Source organism: Meriones unguiculatus, chromosome 12 (assembly GCF_030254825.1).
Source record: "Meriones unguiculatus strain TT.TT164.6M chromosome 12, Bangor_MerUng_6.1, whole genome shotgun sequence".
NCBI lineage: Eukaryota > Metazoa > Chordata > Mammalia > Rodentia > Muridae > Meriones > Meriones unguiculatus.
In genome coordinates this window covers 32863170-32888311 of record NC_083360.1, presented here as the reverse complement: position 1 = coordinate 32888311, position 25142 = coordinate 32863170, and the positions used below count along the sequence as shown (strand labels likewise).

Below are 25142 nucleotides of genomic sequence, written 5' to 3'. Positions count from 1 at the left end.
GTAGTAGAACATTAAAGTTAGCTACTTTGAAATAGAGTTTTATTAACTCTAAATTCAGGCTCTTCAGAGTTCTTCTTGAACCTTTTGCTAAATATTTCTGGAGTGGAAAATGATCCTTGCTTAATAAGTTTTTGAAACCTTCCTTTCAACCTCTGCAGGCCTCCTTTCTTCCTGCCACATGCATGTCTAGGTGATACTAAGCTTACCGTGGCCAGAAGTGTGCTTTCATCACCACTTTTGCATTACGGTAGAGGTAGAATGAATGTAACTTTAAGCGGTGCTTATGTGTATGTGTATGTGTTCATGCACTTTATATTTGAGACAGGGTCTCTCACTGAAGCTGGGCTTGCCACTTCAGCAAGAGTAGCTGACCAACAGGCTCTAAGGACCATCCTGTCTCTACCTCCTCAATGCTAGGATTACAGGCACATTCACCACACCCAGCTCTTCAAGTGGGCACTGGGGATCTGAACTTGAGTACTCAGGATAGCATAGCAAGTCCTTTTCCTACTGAGTAATATCCCCAATCTCTCATTGCTAATCTTAATGGCAAAGTTTTCATAGCTGTAGTCATTTAGCCATTAAATGTTAAATAACTATCATTAAATGTTCATCCATTACCTGTTTTCTTAAAACATGTTAAGTGCTTTGGTGAGAGAAGGCGGCTAAACACTGTGGTTTTGGCAATTTAAGTTTCTGTAAAACAGCATTGTCTAGGAGACTGAAATGAACATATTCTCCCCATAAGTTTGTTTGCATCACTAATCATCTTTTGATCTTTTCACTTACCTCAAATTATAACAGCCATCTTTTTTGGTCTGTTTGTTGGCCATTTCTCACTAGAAAATCTACCACTCATGGCAACTCTTCCCATGGGGCCTAGCTGAGAAGTTAAGAGCCTGGGGGTTACAAAGACACAAGAGCTTCACACAGAGCACTTCTCAGAGGCAGGTTGGAGGAGAGAAAAGCTGTAGAAACTCTGAGGCTACACAGGCTTTGCTGAGTGGAACCTGCTTTTTTTTCCTACAGTGGAACTGCTAACCACAGTGAGCAGAGCTAACCTCTGAGTAGAACAGGTGTGGTGTCTGCTGGACAGCGAGCTCAGCATCACCATTTCATATGAGCGAGTTCATCTCTGGGACTGTGGAACAGTCATCCTGCTGCTAAAGAATGAGAGCCAGATCTACTCTTAAACATAAAACAAAATAAAAAGAACAAAACAAGTTGTTAGAGTCATTGCCATGGTCACTGTCACAGGTCATTTTAAAGCATTTGAATGGCTGTTAGGAAGTTTGTGTGTCTATTCTCAATCACTGCCATCCTCCTGGTTCAGTGACTTTTAAACTTCTGATTCTTTATCTTCTAGAAATTGAGAAGAGGAAAGAAAGATGTAGCATAGAGTGATCAAAACCCTTAAGTCCTGAGTCTCCTTCTAATGTGTAGAGTAGGGCAGGGTGGTAGAGGTGATGGTATCTTAGAGTTTCTATTGCTGAAGTAAAACACCAATAAGCAACTTCAAGATGAAGGCTTTGTTTTGCTTTTATTTCCACATTACAGTCATCAAAGGAAGTCAGGACATGAACTCAGGGTAGGAACCTTGGGGCAAGAACAGAAGGCAGAGGCCGTGGATAAGTCTGCTTACTGGCTTACTCTCCATGGCTTGCTCAACCTGCTTTCTATACCATGAAGGACCGACCACCTGTCCAGTAGGCTGGGCCCTCCCGCATCAGTCATCAATCAAGAAAATGCCTACAGGCCAATCCTATGGAGGAATTTTCTTGCTTCCTTCTTCTTATATAACCCTAGCTTATGTTGAGTTGACATAAGAACTAGCCAGCACAGATGGCTTTTGAGTTTTAGGATTAAATTTTCATACTGCTTTCACTGCTCAAAAGGAAGATTATCTAGTGATATTGTTCTGTAGATCTGTTGGAAGTCCTGTGTCCCATGTCACCAACTTGCCTAGAATGCATCTACGACCTTTTGTTTTAAAATAAGAGAGGGTGAGAATAAGAGACAGAGAGCATAGTGTTCAGTTTCTTCTGTAGTGTGTGTTACAGAAATTATGATTAATAGCTTGTTCACATTATTAATTTGGCTCACTGGGATAATTACTGTTTATTGTATCTGTGTAACTCCTGGCTGCACTTGTTACTTATAATTAGGACATCCTGGTTCAAATGAGAGAGTAAGTATCTGAAGAGGTCACTGGAGATCTGAAATGGCGGGCTTTGTCCTTTTCATGCTTCCTCTAAGAGCTTGGAAAACTCTTCCAAGTAGAGGTGACATAGATGCTTCTTTCTATAACTGAAATGACTATTCCAGTAGTTAAAAATCACACATACACACACTGGAGAATAATCGTGGAGAATGAGAATGTCCTTCAACTCTTGTTTCATTGCTACCAAAAACCTCAAATAATGCCTCCTCAGTTTGTCTTTTCCATTTTTTTTTTCTGTGCTAGAGAGTGACTATAGGTTCTTAAACATGATAGATAAGCACCCTCATTGCCTTTTTAAATAGCTCTGATATGGCATGAGTAGTGTTCCAGTCCTGGCTCATGTAGTGTCCCTCTGCATCTCTCTCTCACTCCTGAATCTTACCTTCTTTGCTTTCTCCTTTCTTCTTACCACTCTCTTCTTGCCAACAGGTTATGTGGTAGTTATCCTCAGGAACTCATAGTACCTGCTTGGATCACTGACAAAGAACTAGAAAGTGTGGCAGGCTTCAGGTCCTGGAAACGCATCCCTGCTGTCATTTACAGGTGAGTAAGACAGACCAGCCCAGGTGCTACTGCCCCACTGCATGTAGCTCGCTATGTCCACAGCGGCTAACCTAGCAACTGCAGGGTGGGGTTGGGTTTAGAGACAGTCCCTAGCAATCCCATGCTTCCTTAATTGCTAAAACTGTGCCTGCAGAAAGAAAAAACATTAGCACTCACTGTGTCCAGAACACTAGCTGGTGAGTGAACCTTGATGAAAACATCTTAATAGAAAAAGTGTCGGGCCAGCTGTGGCAGTGTATACCTTTAATCCTAGCACTCAGTAAATAGAGACAGGTGGATCTGTGTGACTTAGAAAGATTAGATTGGACTACATAAGGACTTCAGGCTAGGCAGGACTACTACACAAGGGGACCTTGTCTCAAAAAAAAAAAGTGTTAGTTCAGGATAACATTCTTTCACTGCATTTAGCTTCCGATGTTTATCAGAGCTTTTGTGTTGAAAGATTGGTGAGATTTAAAATAGAGCTGAGTGAACTCTAATGGTGTTTATGGTTGTCGCTTTAATGTGTGAAAGAACTATTGTTTTGAAATAGAATTAAAAACAACTGGGCCTGGTTAGAAAGTTTCAGAGGTGCAAGGCATGAGAGCTGATATGTGACTTGAACAAACCTCTGTTAATCCCAGAGGACACTGATAGCTGATCTAAGAAATGGTTCCACCTGAGTCTAGCTTGCTGCCCAGTTGGAGCTTTTCAGGTTGCTTACGGGAGCATGGGTAAGGAGTTACAGGAATGTAGAAGTAGCTACACCACTGAAAAACTTCCCAGCACATCACTGGCGACCCCTACAGAACTGCAGGCAGCTCCACCAGAGTTCTTCTCCACCAAGTATTTGCTGTTCTTACACCCTTGGAGAGAGGCATATTCTTGTGTCGTGAGCTTCTTAACAATCCTTCCTCTTCCCTGCCAGAGGGATTTTAATTTGGAGGGAATAGCTATGTAAATAGGAGCTAAGGGGTACAAGTTTTAGAAAGGGGTGGGCAATATAGAGACAGAGTGTAGGTTCTGGAGTCCCTGACCTAACTTCCTGTGTGTTCAGACTGTGGCACCCTAATTGACTCCAGTCTGCTTCTGATTAGTAGAATGGGAAAGGTACTTCTTACCTTATAGATGTGCTGTGTTAATGAGGGTCTCTTCACACTTTAATGGCTTAAAGTGACATTTGGAATGGAGTGCTGGCTTTATAAGTCAGTGACCTTTTTGCTGTTTTACAATCATGTTAAGTATTTAGGAAGTCATACTGGTCTTGTAATGTTAACATTCCCCATTTAACTTTTTGGTTTGTAGACTTTTTAGACTCTGCCCAAGGTGAGTCAAAAACAATGGCTTAGTTAAAAACTGCCATACTAGGAGCCATTGCTCTCAAATATTGAGGCTCTAGGAAGATGTATTTCTTGTGGCATTCCTGTGAAGGTAACCAGCTTATTCATTTAGCCTATTGAAGACAATTCTGATGCCCACCCTGAAACACAGAATATAAAAGATATTTGCTGTGGCTCAATGGGACCCATTAAGCCTTCGATCTCCATTTTTATCACTTTTTGTTTTCAGACACTACTGGAAAAGTAGTTCACCAGATCTACCTGTCATTGAGACAGGTGAGAGTGACATGGGAATTAGAGTGAGCACTGAAGGGATTATGAAAACGGGAAGGCAGCTGGCTGCTCTTCTGCCCAGTAGCCGTGTTAGCCGGGCATCTGTTGAGACTCGCTGGCTTGGGGCAGAAGGGGAAAGGTCTCTCACTTTCTGAGTAAGAGGCCGAAGTGAATCCTCTCCCTAGGCAGAAAACCTAAGTATACTAGTTAAGAAAAGCTCCTTAGAATGTGATTTTTTTTTTAATTAGCTTTTTTTTTTTCTTTTCTAAAATGTTATTCTAGAAAGCATGGGTTCCGCCATTATAGAGACCCTAGAATATATACATAAAAGGAAATTTTCACTGTCAGCCTTGGAAAGAAAATCTCTTAAGATTACACTTGAGTGTTTTTTGGTGTAGCCTGTGTAAATCAAGCTGGCTTCCTGGAGTTGCTCGCACTCTGTTCCAGGACGTGTGCCTTATGTCTCTGCTCTTCAAATTGGATTCCCATGTTGTTTAGTTATTTGAGGGGTGTGCTGAAGAATTTTCAGGACATTCCACCACTGTTCAATGCCAGCAGAGGTGATGTCTTAGTCACTGTTTTATTGCTGTGAAGAGATACCATGACCAAGGCTACTCTTATAAAAGAAAATATTTAACTGAGGGCTAGCTTATAGTTTCAGAGGTTTACTTCCCTATCATCATTCAGGGAGCAAGGCAGTACTCATGGCTCTGGAGTAGTCCCTGGGACCTGCATCCTGATTTACAGGCCAAGAAAAAGAAGAACAGGGCTTGGCTGGGCTTTTTTGAAATGTCAAAGCTTACCCACAGTGACAGACTTCCTCCAACAAGGTCACACCTACTCTTTACTAGGCCACACCCCCTAATCCTTCACAAACAGTGGCACTAAGCATTTAAACATATGAGCCTGTGGGGGCTATTCTCATTCAAACTGTCACATTTTATTCAAACCACCACAGGTGGCAAAATGCCTCTAAATCCAACATTTCCTACATTTAGTTACGTGTGGACTGCAGCAGTAATTTCTGAGGTCACTAAGCAGCAGTTACTTGGCAATACTGAACTGAACCAGTACCTAATTAGAGCTGTGGAGTTGTAACACAGCATGATCTTGGAAGGCCTCCATCTGTAGTGCAGCTGACAGTACCTCTGTCTGTGTACATGGTGATCATTAGAAACCCCTCATCAGATGGGGAGCTTGCCTGACCATTGAATTAGAGGCAGCTAAAGTCGTTGCATTTTCATATAAAATGGAAGCATTCTGTGTAAGTTGGTTTGTTTACTAGACTTTTATCTTTTTGTATTTTTCCAAGTTCTGTTGTTGAAATAGTAAAATGCCTGTTTCATTTCATTTTATTTTTTTTATTTAACCTTTTAAAGTGATTGTAACTTAGCTGTTTGAGTTATTCTTCATGTAATAAAAAGCATTTCAGGAGATTAAGAGACTGCTGATACTTGTGACTCGGTTGACTCTGAAAACCCAAGGCCAGAGAGCTGTCTGCTATTCTGTCTCAGTGCTAGGAAGCCTTGCAGAGACAGAGGATGCCCAGGAAAGGCCCTCCACCCTTTTTTGGGAAGTTTGCAGCCATTCTGATCAGTGGTTTTCTAGCCTAATAGGAAGACATGGCAAGACTCCATGGAATTTCATGTCATTTGTTTCATTTGAGTGTGAACCAATTTGGTGTTGGTAATGTCTACTGTTAGCTACTTGCTGCTCCCAGTGAGGGAGGATTGAAAACCTATAAGCAAATTATTCTAGTGGGATTTGGTTACCATCAAATATAATTTATTACTTGTGAATTTAAAGATTAAAATTTTCACATTCTTCCTGAAAGAAGAAAAAGGAATAGAGTACTGTGTTTTATGTAAAGGTACCATCTGTGTGCAGGTTTGCAGGTACAAGTTCAAGAGCATTTTAAAGAATATGGGCATTTTCTTCAGGACATAGAATTGATAGACCTTTGGATTTTTGCTTATCAGATTTTTTTCTTTTAAGTATTTATTGGGCCTGAAGAGTTGGCTAAATAGTATTACTGCTCTTTCAGATGAATGGAGTTTGGTTACCATCATCCATACTTGTCATTCACAACTGCCTATAATTACAGGACTTTGGAGGCCTGTTGTCCTTTTCTGGTTCTCTCCCCATACCCACACACACACACAACACACACACGCACAACACACACACACCCCAGAAATAAAAAATAGAATAAAATTATTTTTAAAGATTTATAAACTTGTATTTATTTGTTGATTTATTAAGTGTGTGTGTGTGAGAGAGAGAGATATATATGGGCACACGTACCACAGCACATGTAATACAACTTTGTGGAGTCAGTAGCGCAGGGTACCAGGCTTGCTCAGGTGTGTGCTTCACCCATTGAGCTCTCTATCTTTTTTTTTAATATTCATTTATTTATCTATATTTTATGTGCATTAGTGTGAAGGTGTCAGATTGCTTGGAGTGGGCATTATAGACAGTTGTAAGCTGCCATGTAGGTGCTGGGAATTGAACCCACTTCCTTTGAAATAGCAGACAGTGCTCTTAACCGCTAAGCCATCTCTCCAGCCCCGAGCTCTCCATCTTTATAGCCAGATGATTACTTTTATAACTTGAAGCTTTAAGCTGCCAATACAGTTGTGCACCTTTTGGCATATTACATTTAGAGTTATATAACCCGCCTCTACAATCGATGTTAGTATGTTTTCATTACCCAGAAAGAAACCTCATACTCAAATACTTCCCCAACTGCTCCATTCAGTAATACACTGTTTCTCTAGACATGTAAGTAGACTCTTACAATATATGTTCTTTGTGATGGGCTTTGATGTGATGCATTCTAATTTATTTTGATACAGCATGTGTCTGACCTTTATTTGTTTTTTACTAGTAAATATTACGTTTTTTCAACTTTGTAAGTGACATACTGGAAAATACCTAAGATTTCAATAATGTCTCAGAGTAGACTATAAGAATATTTTCTGCCTTTGGGAAAGGATCTGTTGGAGTATAGTTCACTGGGATTGTGATTTCTTCCCTCTAAGAGCCTGAGGTCATTGGCTGGGTCATTGCTGTATCCATAATAAGAATAACTTGTGACTCATGACATCTTGGGACGTTCATAAAAGACTTCAGTATGGGCCAGGTGAATGTTCCAGTTGCAGGGATGGGACATGTTTGAAAAGAATCCTTAAGCCAACAGTAATGAGATATGGATACTGCAGTGGACCATCAGAAGCGAGGCAAAGCAATTTGTTCTGTACTCTAGCATCTACTGTGTGTTAGATTCAGTATCAGAAATGAGGTATTTGTACTTAATTATTACATAGTAGAATTAGTGTAGTATTCATAGATTTTTTTTTTAATTCCCCAAAATAAAGATTCAGAATATTTAAATTGTCAGTGTTAGTTCATTTTCCTTAAAGAATTCATTTATCGTATGTTGGTAACTTTACAGAGAACACTATGATGGGATGGTAATTGAGAAAGTTGTGTATGTTTTGTTATTTATTTCTCTCCCTATTAATACTGCAAGGATTTGAAGCCAATTCAGTATTTATCTAGTGTCAAGCTATTCATCAGAGCTTACAATCAACTACCATACCTTTTATGTGAGAATGAACATCAGATTGGGGCCCCTGAAATAGTACACTTACTGTCTGTTTTCTCCACACAGGCACCAGAGCAATGGAGCGGTCATTGCTCGCTGCGGACAGCCGGAGGTTAGCTGGTGGGGCTGGCGAAATGCTGATGATGAGCATCTGGTGCAATCAGTGGCCAAAGCTTGCGCTTCTGACTCTCAGTCAAGTGTCAACAGGGTTTCCACTAGGAACAGTTGTCGGGATGTTCCCAATGGAGGAGATCTTTCTGATGCGGAGTTCGGTAAGGGGCTCTCTAGGCCCATGCAGCAGTTTTTAAAAGCACCTGGGAAGCTTTTCTTAAAGTGGCTTTTCCTTTAAAAAGTATGTTAACTTTGGGTCTTTTGAGACAGTGTCTCTACTCTGGAACTCATTATATAGACCAGACTAGCCTTGACATCACAAAGAACCACCTGCCTCTGCTTCCTGATTGTTGGGACATACATGCGCTATCACACCTCGCTATAAAGTTACTTTTATAAGAGAGAATTCCGTGAGCTTTGAGGAGTGGCAGGTCGTGACAAAGTTATTTAAATCTTGAATTAAGAGCCTGATGTTGTCTTCTTTGCCGTTGTGACAAGAATGAAGTTTGTGATGAGGACTTGGGTTTTCTCCAGTCTATGGAGAGAAATACCTACTTTTATGAAAGAACTGTAGGGGTAGGAATGGGAGTAAGAGATTAGATGATGTGGGTCTTCATATGTTGTGGGACTTGATTTGGGAAAATAAATCCTTCTCAATTTCTAATCAGAAGGCATAACAGAGGATAGACTGAAGGCAAGTCAGTGTACCAGGCTGTGGCCAAGGGGCTTCATTGATTTGAGTTCATCTTGTTCTGTTTTTACTGTAATTCGTGCCTCTGGTACTAGTTTTTCACAGTTCTAGGGAAGCTAGGTTTGCTTAGTTTTTATCCCCTTCTTGATGTCTGCAGATTCCTCTTTGTCAAATGCTTCAGGAGCAGAAAGTTTAGCTCTCCAGCCGCAGAAGCTTTTGATCTTGGATGCACGCTCCTATGCAGCAGCCGTGGCAAATCGAGCCAAAGGAGGAGGCTGTGAGTGCCCAGGTGAGTGCATGATGTATCCCTTGATCATCTGTCCTTGCAACTTAGGCTTGATTTAAAATAAATGGCTAGGCGCATTCTTCAGTCTGCATTCAGAAAGCCAGGGCATCTCTTTGGGCCCTTGACATTCACGTGCTTTGGATGAGGTGTAGATCATCTTCCTCCTGTGTGCTAAACTTAGGTGGTAGGAAAGCTGAGCTTTCCCCACAGGTCTGTAGGTGCTGCTGTAGAGGCTCTGTTTCTCAGTCTGTGCTTCTAAGTGCACTTGTCTCACACAGTGCATATATGAATCACTAGCTTCCTGCCACCTCCCTGTAGCATTCTTAGAAAAGTAGGGGTCAAACTTAGGCAGTAAGTACAGAATTCTAGTAAGGCGTCCTTTCTGGATCTGTTACACCCATACTGTTTGAGTGCTGCCACTTTGCTGCTTTTAAATTTACCTAGTGAGGTTTTTTTTAATTGAATGTATTTGTGTCTTTGTTTTTTATTTTTATTTTATTGTTTCTCTCTCCAGAGTATTATCCAAACTGTGAAGTTGTGTTCATGGGAATGGCAAACATCCATTCTATCCGGAGGAGTTTCCAGTCTCTGCGACTGCTGTGCACACAGATGCCAGATCCTGGAAAGTAAGGCCTTGGCTTTTACTTGTGTGCTTCTTTTGCTATTACTGCTGTGTTTCTGGTTTGTTGGTTTGTTTTGTTTTTAAACGAGTTTGGAGGTATCTTCTATGTTTTAGTGAACCTCAGTTATACTTTCAGTCCCTGTGGATATTCTTCCTGGCTTAGGACCTGGTCTTATTTATTTATTTGTTTATTTATTTATTTTTGCTTTTTTTTTTTTTCTTTTCGCAGCATAGAACATGAGCCATGGAACAAAAAGTTCAGTTCTTTTATAGATTTTTTTTTAATTTTATTTTTAAAACTAAAATATAATTATGTCACTTTTCCCTTTCTTCCAGCTCTTCCCATGCACCCCCACTTGTTTTCTCTCAAATTTATGACCTCTATTTAGTTATTATTATATGTATGCATATTTCTAAATATGTAAATAGGACCTGCTCAGGCTCTTCCTTTGGGAAGGTGATTTCTCCCAATCTTGTTATTCTTTAGTTGGCCTGAAGTTCTTTGTCTAGGGTACCCAGCTGATACATCTGTCACAGGGTTTTAGATGTGCAGCACACAATAGATTTCAGTCCTCAGAACAGAAGCAACACTTCTTGTTTTTTCATGAGACCCCTTCTTTTCTCTTCTGCCATATTTTTAGCCCAAATGGTGTAATTCTTTGGTCCCTGAAGTACTATAGTAACACTTGCTGTGAGTTGGCATATCTTTCTGTGAAGACATGCACACACACACACACACACACACACACACACACACACACGCACGCACGCACGCACACAAAACCTGTATGTATATGATTTCAGGTCTGGCCATCTAGTATTGAGAATCAATTAGAGGGGCTCATCTCCAAGGAAGACTTCTCTCACTATTAGCATCGCCTAGTTCCAACACAGTTCTTTGTCATGGGGGTGGGACTTTGTGAGACCACCCCTTTTCAAGTTAGCATGTCCATTGTTGACATACCAGTATCATGTTGTAGTTCATAGACCTTATAGCTGCTGGCTCATAGCTAATCAGTGGATCAGGAGGGCCCTCCACTGACATCTTATTTACTGCTTCGTCAGCAGCAGGGAGATTATTATATTTATAATTATTATATATATCATTTATATTTATAAATTTATAAGGCATCTCTTAGCCTTTTGATTTCTTTTAAGACAAAAGAGAAAAAAACAACTGACCCATCAGAAAAGTGTTTTAAGTGTATCTAACTAGGAGGTACGGTATCTTTAAATTGAATTTACCTATGACAAACTTATAATTCATTAAATAGAAGGACTTTTCTGTATTCTCGGGGCAAAGCTTGGGGTACAGCAATGATGAAGACAGAGTGTCAGCCTCTGAGTCACAGTGTAGTTGGGAAGAACAGGGCTTGTACACCTGTTCTGCTGTTTGATGCCTGGCAAGAAAGATTGCTCTTTCATAGACTCTTAACAGAGTTCATGTTCTTTCTTCAGGTTTTAGTAGACCAGCTTTGTCCTATAGGCTTCAGAGATCTGGACAGAATTACTTAATCCTTCTCTGTCAGTGTTAAACTTGTAGCCTTAAACTACAGATCTGGCCACATATGGGGAAAAAACTAGAACTTGTTTGATTTAGTTTTTGAAATTGTTTTGGTGTGGAAACGAAATGTTAATATAGTTGGGGGGGTGGAATTCTTTTTATCTGATAAACCCTAAAGGATTTTTTTTTAAAAAGTGTGTGGGGTGGGGGCTTTCTGAATTAACTCAACAATATTATGCCTAAGTATGTACTTAGGCATCTGTACTCACATATAAGACCACTTCCCACATGTGTAGTTAAAAATTAAAGATGTGTCTTTTTTTAAAAAAAAGTTGCAGGGACACTGTGGCATTGTTTATTACAGTTTTGCTTTTTCTAAAGCTGTCCTCTCTTGATTGTGGAGCTTGACTCTCTTCCCTGGGCATGCTTTATTAGGAGACAAAGGTCTTGGGGAATTGCTTTTTAATTTGACAGGCTTTGGACATGATGCCATAAAATCATAAAAATCAGTGTTTCCTTATCTTCCCTCTTTTTATAGTTGGCTTTCTGCTCTTGAAAGCACAAAATGGTTGCATCACCTGTCTGTGCTTTTGAAGTCAGCACTTCTTGTGGTGCATGCTGTGGACCGTGACCAGCGACCAGTGCTAGTGCATTGCTCAGATGGCTGGGATCGGACTCCCCAGATTGTGGCACTGGCTAAGCTCCTGCTGGACCCTTATTACCGAACAATAGAGGTGAGTGTGTCTGAGGACAGTTGAGTATTTCAGGATAGGTTGGAGAAGTGTGTGATCAGTTTTAGGTCCAAAAGTTAGGTCTAAAGAAAGTGCAGTTTGTTGTAATCATGCTTCCATTGCTTAGGGCTGTGTGACTAGGTGCCTTATGCTTAGCTCTTTTACCTCTTTCAGAGGAGCAGTTTGGATAGCAGGCATTGAGGATATAGAAATGGGGTTGTTTTGTTTTTGTTTTTGTTTTTTTTGCACCTTCTCTACTGGGAAAGGTTTTGTCTACCTCAGGGAAATTCACTTCTGTAAAAGAACATTCACACGCATATACTGGTGGATCTAGGCAGATTCTGGGAGAAACATATTTTCAGAAATAACCATTGTTGTGTTGAAGATAGAAGAACAAAAGCATAAAGTGATAGAAAATACAAATATTTATAAAAATTGGTGCTGGGAAGGATTTTTACAAATATGGCTTTGTAAATGTAACATCAAAGGAAGAAATTAATAAAAGAGAAATTTGGGTAGGCAGGTAGCATTTATATAGTAAATGAGAGAGGCTACACAAATACTTAGATAGATGGCCAATGTCCTTTAAGTGAGTACTGAATGGAGTTGGTGAACTGAGACATTTGTGTAAATATGTGAGCCATTAAGGAGAGAGGCTTTGGTGCTGAGCCTGGGCCAGAGGATTTACCAGGAGACTGTTAAAGGAGATGCTATTGGTGACATAAGACTCAGGATGCCACAGGTAAGACAGTACTGCAGAAGTGATCTTTCCTCCGTGCTTCCCTGAAGGGTTTCCAAGTCCTTGTGGAGATGGAATGGCTGGATTTTGGCCATAAGTTTGCTGACCGATGTGGCCATGGGGAGAACTCGGATGACCTGAATGAACGTTGCCCAGTGTTTCTGCAGTGGCTTGACTGTGTTCATCAGCTTCAGAGGCAATTTCCTTGCTCTTTTGAGTTCAATGAAGCATTCCTTGTGAGTTTGGACTTAATGATTCTACATTTTGGGAGTCACCTTCATTTAGGGGGATGTTGATACAAGTTAGTGGGCCATTTTTCACACAAAACTGTGCATTTTTCTAATTTAATTGGAGTGACTGCTTTATTTAAAAGCAATGTCCATTAACAGGCATTTTATTTTTCACTCAACGAATCTAGGTGTACCAGGTTTTCCTCTGTAAACATAGAGTTGTTTTAAACTTGGCTTCTAAAATCTATGTCTAAAAAAGTAGAATAGAAACAATCTGAATGTGCCATGCTCCCCTCCAGTCCTTCTACCAATGCTGTCGGCCATGTTTCCTGCTCCCTCTTCTTTCATAGAAGATGTACTCTTGCTGTTTCAGCCCCTTGTTCCCCTGTCCTCAGCTGGCTCAGCATTTCTCTACCATGCCTCCTGCATTAGCATGTCTTTGACATAGGAGTGCTGGTGGTTGGGGTCTGGTAACGTGAAGAGGAAGCCTTATGTTAACTGCCTATACACACACCCCCTACATCCCTGAGTGAGCTGAAGTCTTCTCAAGGTGTCATGGTGAGTTGTTCAGGGCTGACCTCCTTCCTGAGACCATGTACTCCACTGTGTGATTTTGCCTTATTGGACTTGTGCAGGTGAAACTGGTACAGCATACCTATTCCTGCCTCTTTGGAACATTCCTATGCAACAACGCCAAGGAGAGAGGGGAAAAGCAGACTCAGGAACGGACGTGCTCTGTGTGGTCGCTTCTTCGAGCAGGCAACAAGGCTTTCAAAAACCTACTGTATTCATCTCAGTCAGAAGCCGTATGTACCCTTTAGCCTGTCTCTGTAATCAGAAGAAGAAATTTGGGATTGGGGCACATCTGGGAGCTGGTTTGAGTAGTGCCTATTTTTGTGAAAATGTGTTTGCTTCCATTTTTTTTTTTTTTTCTTTTTCCACCATTCTGTCAGTGCAAAAACCTGTTCTTTTGATAATGCTCTGGCCTGCCCATGACCAATCTGGGCTCAAGGTTGTTTGGTATAAAGCACATCTCTGCTTTGCCATCTTAGACATGAATTATTGCCTGTACTTCCTCCAGAGCTCACTGTAGTCCTGGGATGTTTCTGCTCTCCAGAGGAAAAGGCACTAAGGTTCCTTCTCAAATGCCTTGTACAGCTAAGAAGGGTCAGCCAGAAGGCTCCTGCTACTCTCCCACAAACCAGGCAATGATGCCCACTGCAGCTCTGTCTCAACACAGAACTCTTTCTGATGTTGGCATGGGTCTGTGATTCTTTTCATACGTGGAGAGCTGGCAAGTCTTTTAAGACTTTGTCCCCTCAGAAGAATACCTTCTGCTTGCTAAAGAAAGAGAGGGAATACATTTGTGGATCAAAATGTATTGGTGCTCCCTTTGTTGGATGTATTTTAAGTCCTTAGAAGTCCAGGCAGGCTAGTCAGAGGTTGTATTACTTTCCTGGCCAATGCACTTATCACAGTTAAGTAGTCAAAAAAAAAAAAAAAAGATTCCCACTGTGTTTCTCCTTCCTTCCTTCACTTTGCCTGCTGGGGAAGTGACAGTGTGTGGGGGGGTGCTCCTTATTTTCACATGATTAATTTAGGTGATTCTGTAAAGCAGGTTTGACAGCTTCTACTGAAGCCAAGCTTCAGGGAAACAGACATTCACTGTGTAACAGAATGGTTCTTATGCAATAAATCAAGCTGATGAAAGCCAGTCATTCAGTAGCGATCACCAGAGATAGTTAATAAGAAGTCGACCTTTAAAGGATCCATGAGATTTTCATGCTCACAAGAGGCCCTTAAGTGAAAAGTGTTGTCAAACAGAAACCCTGCTTCTGTCCCTGTCCTTTTGGGAGAGAAACCTTCATTCACTGGGGTCACCTCCTTGTTGATCTGTGACACAGCTGTGTTGAGTGGCCCACCTGGATGTGTTTGTTCTTGTTCCTTAGTTCTAGGCATGTCTAAGAGACTTGTTAGGACCTGCATAAACATGTGTCCTCCCCTTCTCCTCAGGTGCTATACCCTGTGTGCCATGTGCGGAATCTGATGCTGTGGAGTGCAGTATACCTTCCTTGCCCATCCCCATCTACCCCCACGGATGACAGCTGTGCACCATACCCAGCCCCAGGCACCAGCCCCGATGATCCTCCCCTGAGCCGGTGAGCCCAGAGCTGATGTCACAAGACCCAGGTCCTCTGTGGTGGTACTCTCTCTCATGTTGTGGTATTCTCTCGCTTTGCCTCACATTCACCCACCCTCTCCCTACTCCCTTTCATCTCTTCTCCTTCCCTCCCCACCTCCAAAGCTGACCTCAGACTTGTAGTGATGTGAGTGTTGGATTTACTGGCATGAACCACTAAGAAAGATAGTAAGCCTTATTTCTGGAAGTGAGTTGGGTCTGTTGCTACCACATGCCTTGAGCAGTTTCTCCTGATGGAGCACATTCATGGTGTCTTTGTGGATTCCGGTTTATACTCTCTGCCTCCCATCCCTGCCCTGATTGGTCTTCTGAGGCTTGAAATTCAGATGCTGTGAAATGCGAGAAACTGTTTTGCCACATCTGAATATGCTTTATTAAGGTCAGAGTAATAGATAGTAAATGAACTTAAAGTGTATAGTACAAAGAGCCAGCAAGTTATTTTGCCACTACCCAAGAGGCACAGAGCATTCAGAGGAATGCCTGTTGAAGGCTGCAGATGCAGCTTAGCTGGTAGAATACTTGCATGAAGCCCTGGCTTTGAGCCCCAGTGCCTTATAAACCTGGCATGGTGGCATCTTCCTGTACTATCATCACATTGGTGGTAGAGGCAGAAGGATCAGGAGTTTAAGGTCATTCCTAGGCTATATAGAGAGTATGAGGCTGGGATACATGCGTCCCTGTCTCAAAAATCAAAAAAGAAAGAGGGAAAAAAAGAAAAGAATGCCTTTTAGAGATAGTATATGCTATTAGCTTATTTGGGGATGAGGGCAGTGCATACAGTGCTGGTAGAGAGCACTGCCCCTCTGAGCCTGAGACAGTGGCTTAGTTCAAACCTGTTGTCCCCTGTGGCCCTCTGAATAGCCTCTAAGATTCTCATTTTCCCCAAACCCTTTTCTTTTAGCCTACCCAAGACTAGATCATTTGACAATCTGACCACAGCCTGCGACAACACGGTGCCTCTGGCCAGCCGGCGCAGCAGTGACCCCAGCCTGAATGAGAAGTGGCAGGAACACGGGCGCTCGCTGGAGCTGAGCAGCTTTGCTGGCTCTGGAGAAGAGGCACTTGCTGTGGAGAGTCTGCGGAAGCCCAGCAGGCTACTTGGAGGTGCTGAGTTATCTGTGGCAGCTGGTGTAGCTGAAGGGCAGATGGAGAACATTTTGCAAGAGGCTACCAAAGAGGAGAGTGGGGCAGAAGAGCCTGCCCTCAGGGATCACACTGAGGTGCCAGAGGTCAGAGAGGAGGCACTCCTAGCAAAGGAGAGCAGGATGGCAGCCGAGGGCTCAGTTGTGCTTTACCAAGAATCAGAGCTGGATGATGCTACTCTAAGAAGCCATCTAGACCCCAGCCTGTCTTTGTTCTCACAGGGTATTCCTGAACAGCAGGATGGGCACAATGTTCTCTCTAATTCACTCCAGGCTCCTCTCAGGGGAGAGGACTCACAGGAAGTTTCTGTGGAGCAGCCTCAAGTAGAGCATATTGCAGAGGACAGGGAGAATGTAGCTCCTGCTGTCCCTGTAGATGCAAAAGTTGGCCTTGGTACCTCACACTCTAGTTCTCTGCTGCCTTCCCAAGTTCCATTCGAGACAAGAGGACCACACGTGAACAGCTCTGTGCACATGTTACTAGAAGATAAGGTGAAGTCAGAAAGTGAGGCCCAGCTCCATCCCAGACCTTGCCTGGCAGGCAGTGGTAGGTTCAGTGCCAAGGACATGCTTCCTGTGACACCAGAGCCCAGGTCTGCTGAGAGGCCCCAGTGGGACTCTGTGCTACACAGGACTTCATCCCCTGGCAACACCCTCAGCCTGATGCGGGCTCCTTGTGCCTTGCCGTTAGACAAATGTAGACAGGGAGTTGTATGCAACGGTGCCCTAGAGACTGAAAACAAGGCCTCAGAACAGCCTGCAGGGTTTGGTACCCTTCAGAAGTACCCCACACCCAATGGGCATTGTGCCAATGGGGAGGCTGGGAGGAATAAGGACTCACTGAGCCACCAGCTATCTGTCACAAGCTGCAGCTCTGCTCACTTGTACTCAAGGAACTTGCACCACAAGTGGCTGAACAGCCACTCAGGGAGGCCGTCCACTACCAACAGCCCTGACCAGCCATCCCGCAGCCATCTGGATGATGATGGCATGCCTGTGTACACGGACACAATCCAACAGCGCCTGCGACAGATAGAGTCGGGCCACCAGCAGGAGGTGGAAACCTTGAAGAAACAAGTCCAGGAGTTAAAGAGTCGCCTGGAGAGCCAGTACCTGACCAGCTCTCTGCGCTTCAATGGGGACTTTGGAGATGACGTGGTAAGTTAGGTCATGATTCTTTTGAAGCTGTCCAAGGAGATGGCACACAGAATCTGGCAAAATAACCCTTTGCACCCAATGCATGGTTACTGAAAGAGATTTTGGAAAGGTCTTAGATAGGTCATAAATTGCCATGTTGAGAGGCTGTTTGGGTAAATTAGCCTTAGCCATGGAGACAGTAGTCTGCCTCTTTTCTGCTGTATTGGCTTTTTATTCCCTTCTAAGCAGTTAAGAGAAAGGGAGGGAGTTAACGTGCATGACATGGGGATCGGATCTTTTCAGAGGGTCCTGTGTCAGCCAGGCTTTGTAGCTCATGCCTGTAATCCAGCACTTGAGGCTGAGACAAAGCATTGCCACAGGTTTGAGGCCAGCCTGAGCAACATAGTGAGTTTCAGGCTAACCTGGGCAACAGACTGGGACCTGTCTCAGTTCACTCTGCCCCCAAGTAAAATACTGTATATTTAGATGGGCTTACATACCTATTGATAACGGTATTTGTAGGGCAGTGCTGATCCTGTTGTTCAGCCTGCCTGACTCACTAGTAAGCTGCCTGCTTTCCCAGACTTTGGGAGCGTTGAGAACAAGTGTTTGGCCCCATTCTGTGGCAGGTGCTGGCAGGAGAAATGGAGAGAAGGGATTGATTTTTATTTTTAAGCATTGTTGAGGGCTTAGCACTAATGAGGCTTGGTGGCTGGAAGTGAGAGTACCAGGGTTCCTGGATTCCCAGAGGGGCTTTCTTCTTTAATGATTCTGATAGCACAAGGCAGGTTCTGGGTTTGTCATCCCAGATCCAGTAACTTTCCAACCAAAGGGAGACTTCTGGCTTTTTATTTTTTATATTAATTAATAATGATTTCTCATTGTCCCAAAGAGTCCTTCAGAAAAAGCTGGGCACACCCAAATCACTGTTTTCATTAAGTGCTGGACTGGGTCACCAGAACAGCTGACACAGGGAGTGCCTTTTTCCTCTAGCTCACCTCATTTGCTCCCCGGACACCGACGCCCATCCTTCTGCTCCGTTGTCACTTCACAAAATCCATGTAGCTTCACCCTTCTCTGCACCTGGCCAGCCCTATTCTGGATGGCTGATGTAACTGATATTTGGTATCTTAGCACTCAGTCCTGCCCACAGACCCCAGTGCTCCATTCTTCCTTTGGGAGGAGACAGCTTCATTCTGTTCAGCTGTGTTTGTTTGCCAACAGACTTCAATCCCCGACTCGGAAAGCAATCTGGATCAGAACTGTTTGTCTCGCTGCAGCACAGAGATTTTCTCTGAAGCCAGCTGGGAACAGGTGGATAAACAGGACACAGAGGTACAGGCTCAGCCCCTGCTCTGCGTGCCATCCATACAGGTGTCCTGTAGTTCTTCTCCACTCCAGTCCCTGCCCCGTGCCCCTGACCAAGGAAGAATCATGGCCAGTGTTCAGCCTCTGCATCTGTTTCTGGGAACCCACATCCATCAGTTCTAAGACAGGGACACCAGCGAGCTGGCCCTCTCTCTCCATTGCCTCTGCCAGCTCTCATGGCAACCCAAGGTGCCACTGCTGCCACGTTGTCTCAGGGGAGATTGGAGCCTTCTCAGGCAAACAGTTCGGACACCTTTCTTGTACCGTTAGCAGGCCTGCTGGGCCGGTACCACTGGAGCCCATGTAGTCCTTGTGACTCTGGCTCCCCCTGGTGTGGCTCTGTTGACTTCAGCTGACTAGCCCACCTCCTGTCACTAACCTGGTATGTGTTTTACAGATGACCCGTTGGCTACCTGACCACCTGGCCGCCCACTGCTATGCCTGTGACAGTGCCTTCTGGCTCGCCAGCAGGAAGCACCACTGCAGGTGCCAGTGGGGTGGCTTTTAGGGTGGGATGGGCTATAGAGTCTGAACTTTGGCATCTTACCAGCAGCGTTCTGTGTGAGCTGCCCTTGGGGTCACATTTCTGTGCCTCTGAAATTGGCTCTTCCAGAACTGAATTTGGGAACTCTGTTCCAATTCAGTGATCACTATTAAAGTTTGAAATGTGGACATACTTTGTTTTGTTTCCCAGATTGGTGGGTAACACCTACCTTGCAGATCTTCATTTCTTATTTCCATCGTAAAACTGATTGTGGCTTCTTTGAGCAAAAAATAGTCTTCTAGCATGGGCAAGGGAACCTGGTTTTCTGACTTCTTCCTGCTCCCTGAGCTGCTGCTGAGTCGCTGTAGCTGAGGAATAGTAGACACAGCTGAAGGCAGGCTGCAGTCCTTGTTCCCACCTCTTTTCTCCTAGTCTGGGCAGTGAAGGCTGCTTTGCCCTGACTGGGGTGGTGATGGCTCAGTGTTCCTAGGACAGGAAGTTTATCAGAATCATAAAATGGCCCACAAGTAGAAGTGAGCCCATACTGAGAGTGATGGGAAAACCTCTTTGTAGACATCTTTGTAGACAGGGACCCTCTTAGGACCATGGGTCTCCCCAGATTTGCACCTCTAGAACAAATGGCTTCTCCTCTGAGCTCTTTCTCCCCTCCTTGCAGGGACACTGACCGTGTTGATCAAACGTGGTGAGCATTTGCAAGAACGTGTCTGTGATGTCTGCACATCCACAATAACTTCTCCACACTAACGCTGCCTTTCCCTTCTCTGCACTCATTGGGCTGATGCCTTGTAAGGGCGAGCACAGGCAGGTGGGCGTGAGGATCCATAGCAGCTGATGAAAGAAATTGCCAGTGGTGTGTCTGCTGCAGCCTCGAGCTCTGAGCTCCCCTCTGGACTGTACAGGCCAGCTGTGCCATTATACTCCTAAGGAGAAGTAGAGCTTCCACAGAGCTCATCTTTGGGGGAAGCCAGCGGGCCTCAGAGGTTTTTGTGTGTGGGGGGGGGCAATCATTCCTTGATGCCAGGATGATGCTAGTAACTTTAAATTTCAAGTTAAACAGCATTGCTTCCTTGTTTTGTTTTTATAAAGGCAGGTGGACAGATCTTTCCAGAGAACTACTAGCATGGGAGACTCCACTTACTCTTTCAAGGTCTCCCAAAGGAAGTAAGATAGAAAGCTTAATTGATCAAATTCATGTCAGGTTTTTAAGCTGAACATCAGTAGCTATGTTTAACAAGTACATGCATTCAGAAGATTTCCTGTGGAACCACAAGTTTGTGTTGATTCCTGCTTCGTAGGAAGCTATGAAGTGTTTTCAACATTCTAGAAATGAAAGGCTTTGTTGTACCGGTCTCCTGTCCTATTGCTCTGGTCCCACCTTTCCTTCTCCAGTATTATCTTGTCTCATGTGCTCTTCACTATCTACTTTTTGTGTGCCCCAGTGCGCCTTACCCAGAATGCTCTGCATTCTTGGCAGTGTGGGTGAGAAACTAGTACAGAAGAGCTTTCCTGTTGTACCTTTCTCCTTGTCTGTGCTGTGTCAGGTGCCTTGGGGTTCCCTTGCTGAGTTGACCAGTCTTGGTTTGTACTAAAGGGCTCAGCAAATATAGGATTGTAAGGCAAGCAGAACTCATCCTATATTGGTTACCTTTGGTGCGTGCGTGAGAGAGAGAAGAGAGAGCAGGGTGCATCAGTCTGGCTGCAAAGAAACAGGGATTTTGGTAGCAAAGGAAAGGGAAGCCTAGAGATGCTTGGTGTGGGGCAGTGAACCATAGCTGACTGACCACTGTCGAGTAGGGATGTAATGTGCACGTGTCTCTCCGTGGCCTTGTGCTTCCACCTCCCCCTCACGCTGAGCATGTGCCACGCGCTACTCTGGCTCTGGGCTTTGCATGCTGCCAGCAGCAGTCTGCATCCAGCTTGCCTCTGAGGCAACGGCCAGCTGGGCAGGATAGTTGTTTCTCTTCTTTGAGGGGCCTACAGGCTGCCTCTATTTGACTTTGGTCTCCCTGTCACCTCAAGCTGCCCAGATGGCCAGTGCTGAGGTTAGTGCAGCCCCTGGGTACATCCGCAGGTCAATATAGTGCTGAGCTGGCAGCTGCTTTGGTGCTGGGCTCGTTGGCCCAAGAGAGCTGTCCTGAGAATCTTCTTGTGCATCTGACAGCCTGTGCCAGAGTGGGGAGGCAGCCTGAGGTGAAAATGATTCCACTAAGTACATATATCTTCCTACTGAGCTTCTTCCCGGCCTGGCCTGGAGAAAGGAACATGTTTCTAGCACATCCAGACTGTACACACCAGATGCTGTTCTCCGAAGTTGGGTTGTTTTTTGTGTTGTTTTTTTTTTTTTTTTTTTTTTTTGTGGTCTTTTTTTCTTTTGCCCTACAAAAACCTACCAGCTGAAACTAACATTGTTTTATTTCTTCTTGTCTCAAGGAATTGTGGGAACGTATTCTGCTCCAGTTGTTGTAACCAGAAGGTTCCAGTTCCTAGCCAGCAGCTCTTTGAACCCAGTCGAGTGTGCAAGTCTTGCTATAGCAGCCTCCATCCCACAAGCTCCAGCATTGACCTTGAACTGGATAAGCCTATTGCTGCCACTTCAAACTGAAGCTCAGTGACCTGGGGTGGCAGAGGCCATGCTGCTGCTGTTCCTTTAACAGGCTCATACAGAGCCTGGGCAGTCCGAGAGGCCCATGTACTTAAGAATGGGGGCATGGAACGATCTGTACAGAGATTGGGGTGTACCACTGGATTGTAAATTGATTTTTGTTTCATCTTCCCCTCCCTTTCCATGCTCTCTCTTTGCCTTCTAAAAAGAAAAATGTCCCCAGTTGTCTTAATTTTTTTTTTTTTTTTTTTTTTTTTTAATGGAAGCCCAGAGGTTGCCAGGCTCGTATAACTGCTGAGCTACTTGCTGTCAGGCACTCTGGAGGATAGCTCAGTGCTTTCCTATGGAAGGAGCCAGAATGAAGGCCTGAGCCAGCAGGACAGAAATCAGCCTAACGTTAGTTACCATTCCTCACATCACAGCTGTATCAGAGCGGACTGGTGAACCTCTGCTACTGGGGAGGCTGGGTACCCCTTTCTTAAGTGTACTATTCCTAGGAGGGGTAGGCCATCCCACCTCACAGATAGAAAGAGGATGGCCTTGGGAGGAGGGGCACACAGTGGGGTACGCTACAGGCCTCACTTTGAAAAGTGAGGTATGTGCTTCTCTTAAGGGGCTGGATGGCTGACATGTTGGCCCATGTGGATCCCATCTTTTAACATGATCAGTTGGGTAGGGCTCCCTTTGCCTCCTTTGGCTTCCAGATGTAAAGGTGCAGACTGGCCAGAATGCAGAGTCCTGCTGCTATCAAGGGTTGCACTGAACTAGGCACCTGGGAGCCCCCTCTGGGGCCCGATCCCACAAGCAATCTCTTCCTCGGCCAACACAGGGAAGTCCAGACTCAGGGTTCCACAAGTCCCCCATTCCCAAAGCAAACCAATCATGCATCTCCCCTTGAGGGACAGAGTCCCCACAGTTCCGTAGCTCTTCACACAATCAGCCTTCCTCTTCCCCTACTTCTGGGGCAGCAGGAAGAACCCAGGAGTCCCCTGTCCTGCTTCTGGCTGTCTGCGTGGGCACATGTCTGCCTTCTGCTCCCAGTGAAGAGCCCCTTGGTGATTATAGGGTTCTTAGAAAATGACATGACCTGGAGGAGATTTGGGGTACCTTTTCTCAGTGAGCTTTGATGTGGTCCAAAAAGAGCCTTAAGCTAGTAGTTAACTGTGGTGGAGGTGGGTTTGGGAAGGGTGGAGAATAGTTTTGGTTTGTGCTTTGAATTGTTGGCATCTATTTTTATGTCCCTCCCCTCACCCAAGGGCCATGCTTGGCTCTTTTGAAAGCTGCAGACTGATCACAGCAGATTGCAGTGTGGGGGCTGGGTGAGGTTGGGGGGACACCTCAGTTCCAGCCTGGCCTGTGTCCTTGTCCCTTTCCTTTGGAAGCTGTTACCTGGCCATGGCATTCTGTGTCTCAGGAAGGTGGCGTCTGCATATTCCCGAGTGTGGGTGCAAGAAACCAGAAGCCTTCCCTAGCACTGTCAGCTGAAAGAAAGCCCAGGGTGTCAGTCTTGCTCATTCCTCCAGCAGCAAGTCATGCAGAGACCGAGTTGAGTGAAACAGGGTGAAGTTTTCCTCCATGCTCATTGTGGTCTGGAGAGGCAGGTTGGGAAAGGTTGGCATAATTGAAAATTGTGCAGTTCCTAGTGACAGGTGCCAAGAGGTTATGATACGGGTTTCTTGGATCTGTTGTACAGTGTGAATAAATGCTTGCAGCTCTTAGCCCTTTTTGATCAATGAAGCACTTTTTTATTAATATTTTCTTTGTATGTAAAGGAGGAACCGTAACTCTCCGTAGCTGTACATAAACCGTTTTCTCCTAAAGAGGAGTCCCTGCTCCTATATTTTTCATTTTTTTTGTCAAAGCAAGAAGTAAATACTTTAGAATTGTTAAATATATAGATAAAGTGAATAAAGTTGAGTGTCCGCACGGTGGTATCTGTGAATGAGTTCTAATTCTTTGTCCTGTAGTTTAAACTCTCTTTGTCCTTTTGCCCCCTCACATAGGAGAAGTAGTTTGAGGAACTGCTCGGAATTTGACCTTTAGCAAAGGAAACAACACATTTCAACCCTAGACCTTGGAAAGGTCTAGCACTCTAAACCATTTTCTTAATGATTTTGCTTCTGAGGTCTCCCTCGCTGAAAGAGGGCAGAGCCCTTGGGCATCATGAGGACTAGCAGCATATCTTTGGTAGTTAACATACCTCTGGCCTCTAGAGTCTCCCTGCCCCCTTTCCTTTCAGACAGGAAGTTGTCATTTATCACACACAGGCTGGGCACACGTTAGATTTGTAAGGCTACTGACTGAGAGGGTACTGGTCCAAGACTGTTCACAGAGCCTAGCAGTGGCTGACTGTTGGGGGCCTTTCTTACATACTTAGAACCTTTAGTGTTTCATATCTGGTACTGAAAAACAGCCATTAAATTTTATTTTTTAAGCACTTGTTTTCCAACACCAAAGAGCAGTAAGGACTCTTAAGCACAGAGTCATCTTTTCAGTCCCTGGGATGTGATTACATTTATTGATTCATTATGTGCCCATTTGCATGTACATATGTGCATGTGATGTGTGTGCCATGGCACATGTAGAGATCAGAGGACAATCTGTAGCAGTCTGTTTTCTCTTTCCAACATACCGTGTGGAATCTAGGGATCAAAATCAAGTCATCACGAGTGGTGACAAGCACCTTTACCAGCTGCACCATTCTGTCAGCCCAGCCTTTTAAAGGAAGGTGCCACAGCCTCACTGCCAAATCCTGTACCAGCTTTTTCTATTAGGGCCCTTACTACCTCAAGGGTAGGACACAGAAATGAGGGCCAGAAGGCATGGGCTCTCCCTTCAGCTTGACTTGACTCCTCCCTTGCCCCTAAGGCCTGAAAAGCAAGTTCCTGAAGTTGAAGTCTTACTCCAGAAAGGCTCTTCCTGTCTTCCTGCCCTTCATCTTTCTAGGAGGCCAGCTCCCATGCCCTTCTTTCACTGGTTTCTGATGCCCTGGACTCTGCTCATGTCCCCAGGGGCCACCCATCCACCTGGCTTTCTTAACCTCACAGTGCACTTCTGCTGGTGCTTCTGCTTCTGCAGCTGCTCTTCTGTCCCTTGCTGCTCCCTGGGTGCAGGAGTCCTGGAGTCCCAGCTCTCTGACCTCCTAGAACACTTGCTTCCTAGCAGGCTGAGCAGTCAGGCTGAGTAGCTCTGTGTTACGGCATTTCTTAACATTGGTAAGGTTTGGTCCCCAGCCCCCACCCTCCAAGATAGTTTTCAAAATGGGAGCCCGTTATGAACCAAGAGTT

At 44.4% G+C, this 25142-nt stretch overlaps 1 protein-coding gene across 5 annotated transcripts in view; it reads left to right on the top strand.

Moving 5' to 3' along the window:
* The window catches only part of Mtmr3 (myotubularin related protein 3), a 111734-nt gene extending 87948 nt beyond the window's left edge, over positions 1–23786 (top strand). For 2 of the 5 annotated variants that reach the window (XM_060365569.1, XM_021652422.2), the window contains 13 exons: positions 2651–2764; positions 8054–8259; positions 8947–9078; positions 9590–9701; positions 11740–11935; positions 12722–12907; positions 13537–13707; positions 14915–15060; positions 16003–17401; positions 18605–18715; positions 19146–19234; positions 19909–19935; positions 21684–23786. In XM_060365569.1, the coding sequence (XP_060221552.1) occupies positions 2651–2764; positions 8054–8259; positions 8947–9078; positions 9590–9701; positions 11740–11935; positions 12722–12907; positions 13537–13707; positions 14915–15060; positions 16003–17401; positions 18605–18715; positions 19146–19234; positions 19909–19935; positions 21684–21855 (3061 nt within the window). In that variant the 3' untranslated portion in view covers positions 21856–23786. The remainder of the gene's footprint in view (positions 1–2650; positions 2765–8053; positions 8260–8946; positions 9079–9589; positions 9702–11739; positions 11936–12721; positions 12908–13536; positions 13708–14914; positions 15061–16002; positions 17402–18604; positions 18716–19145; positions 19235–19908; positions 19936–21683) is intronic. The other 3 variants (XM_060365572.1, XM_060365571.1, XM_060365573.1) reach the window with 3 other exon arrangements.
* The last annotated feature ends 1356 nt before the right edge of the window (positions 23787–25142 follow it).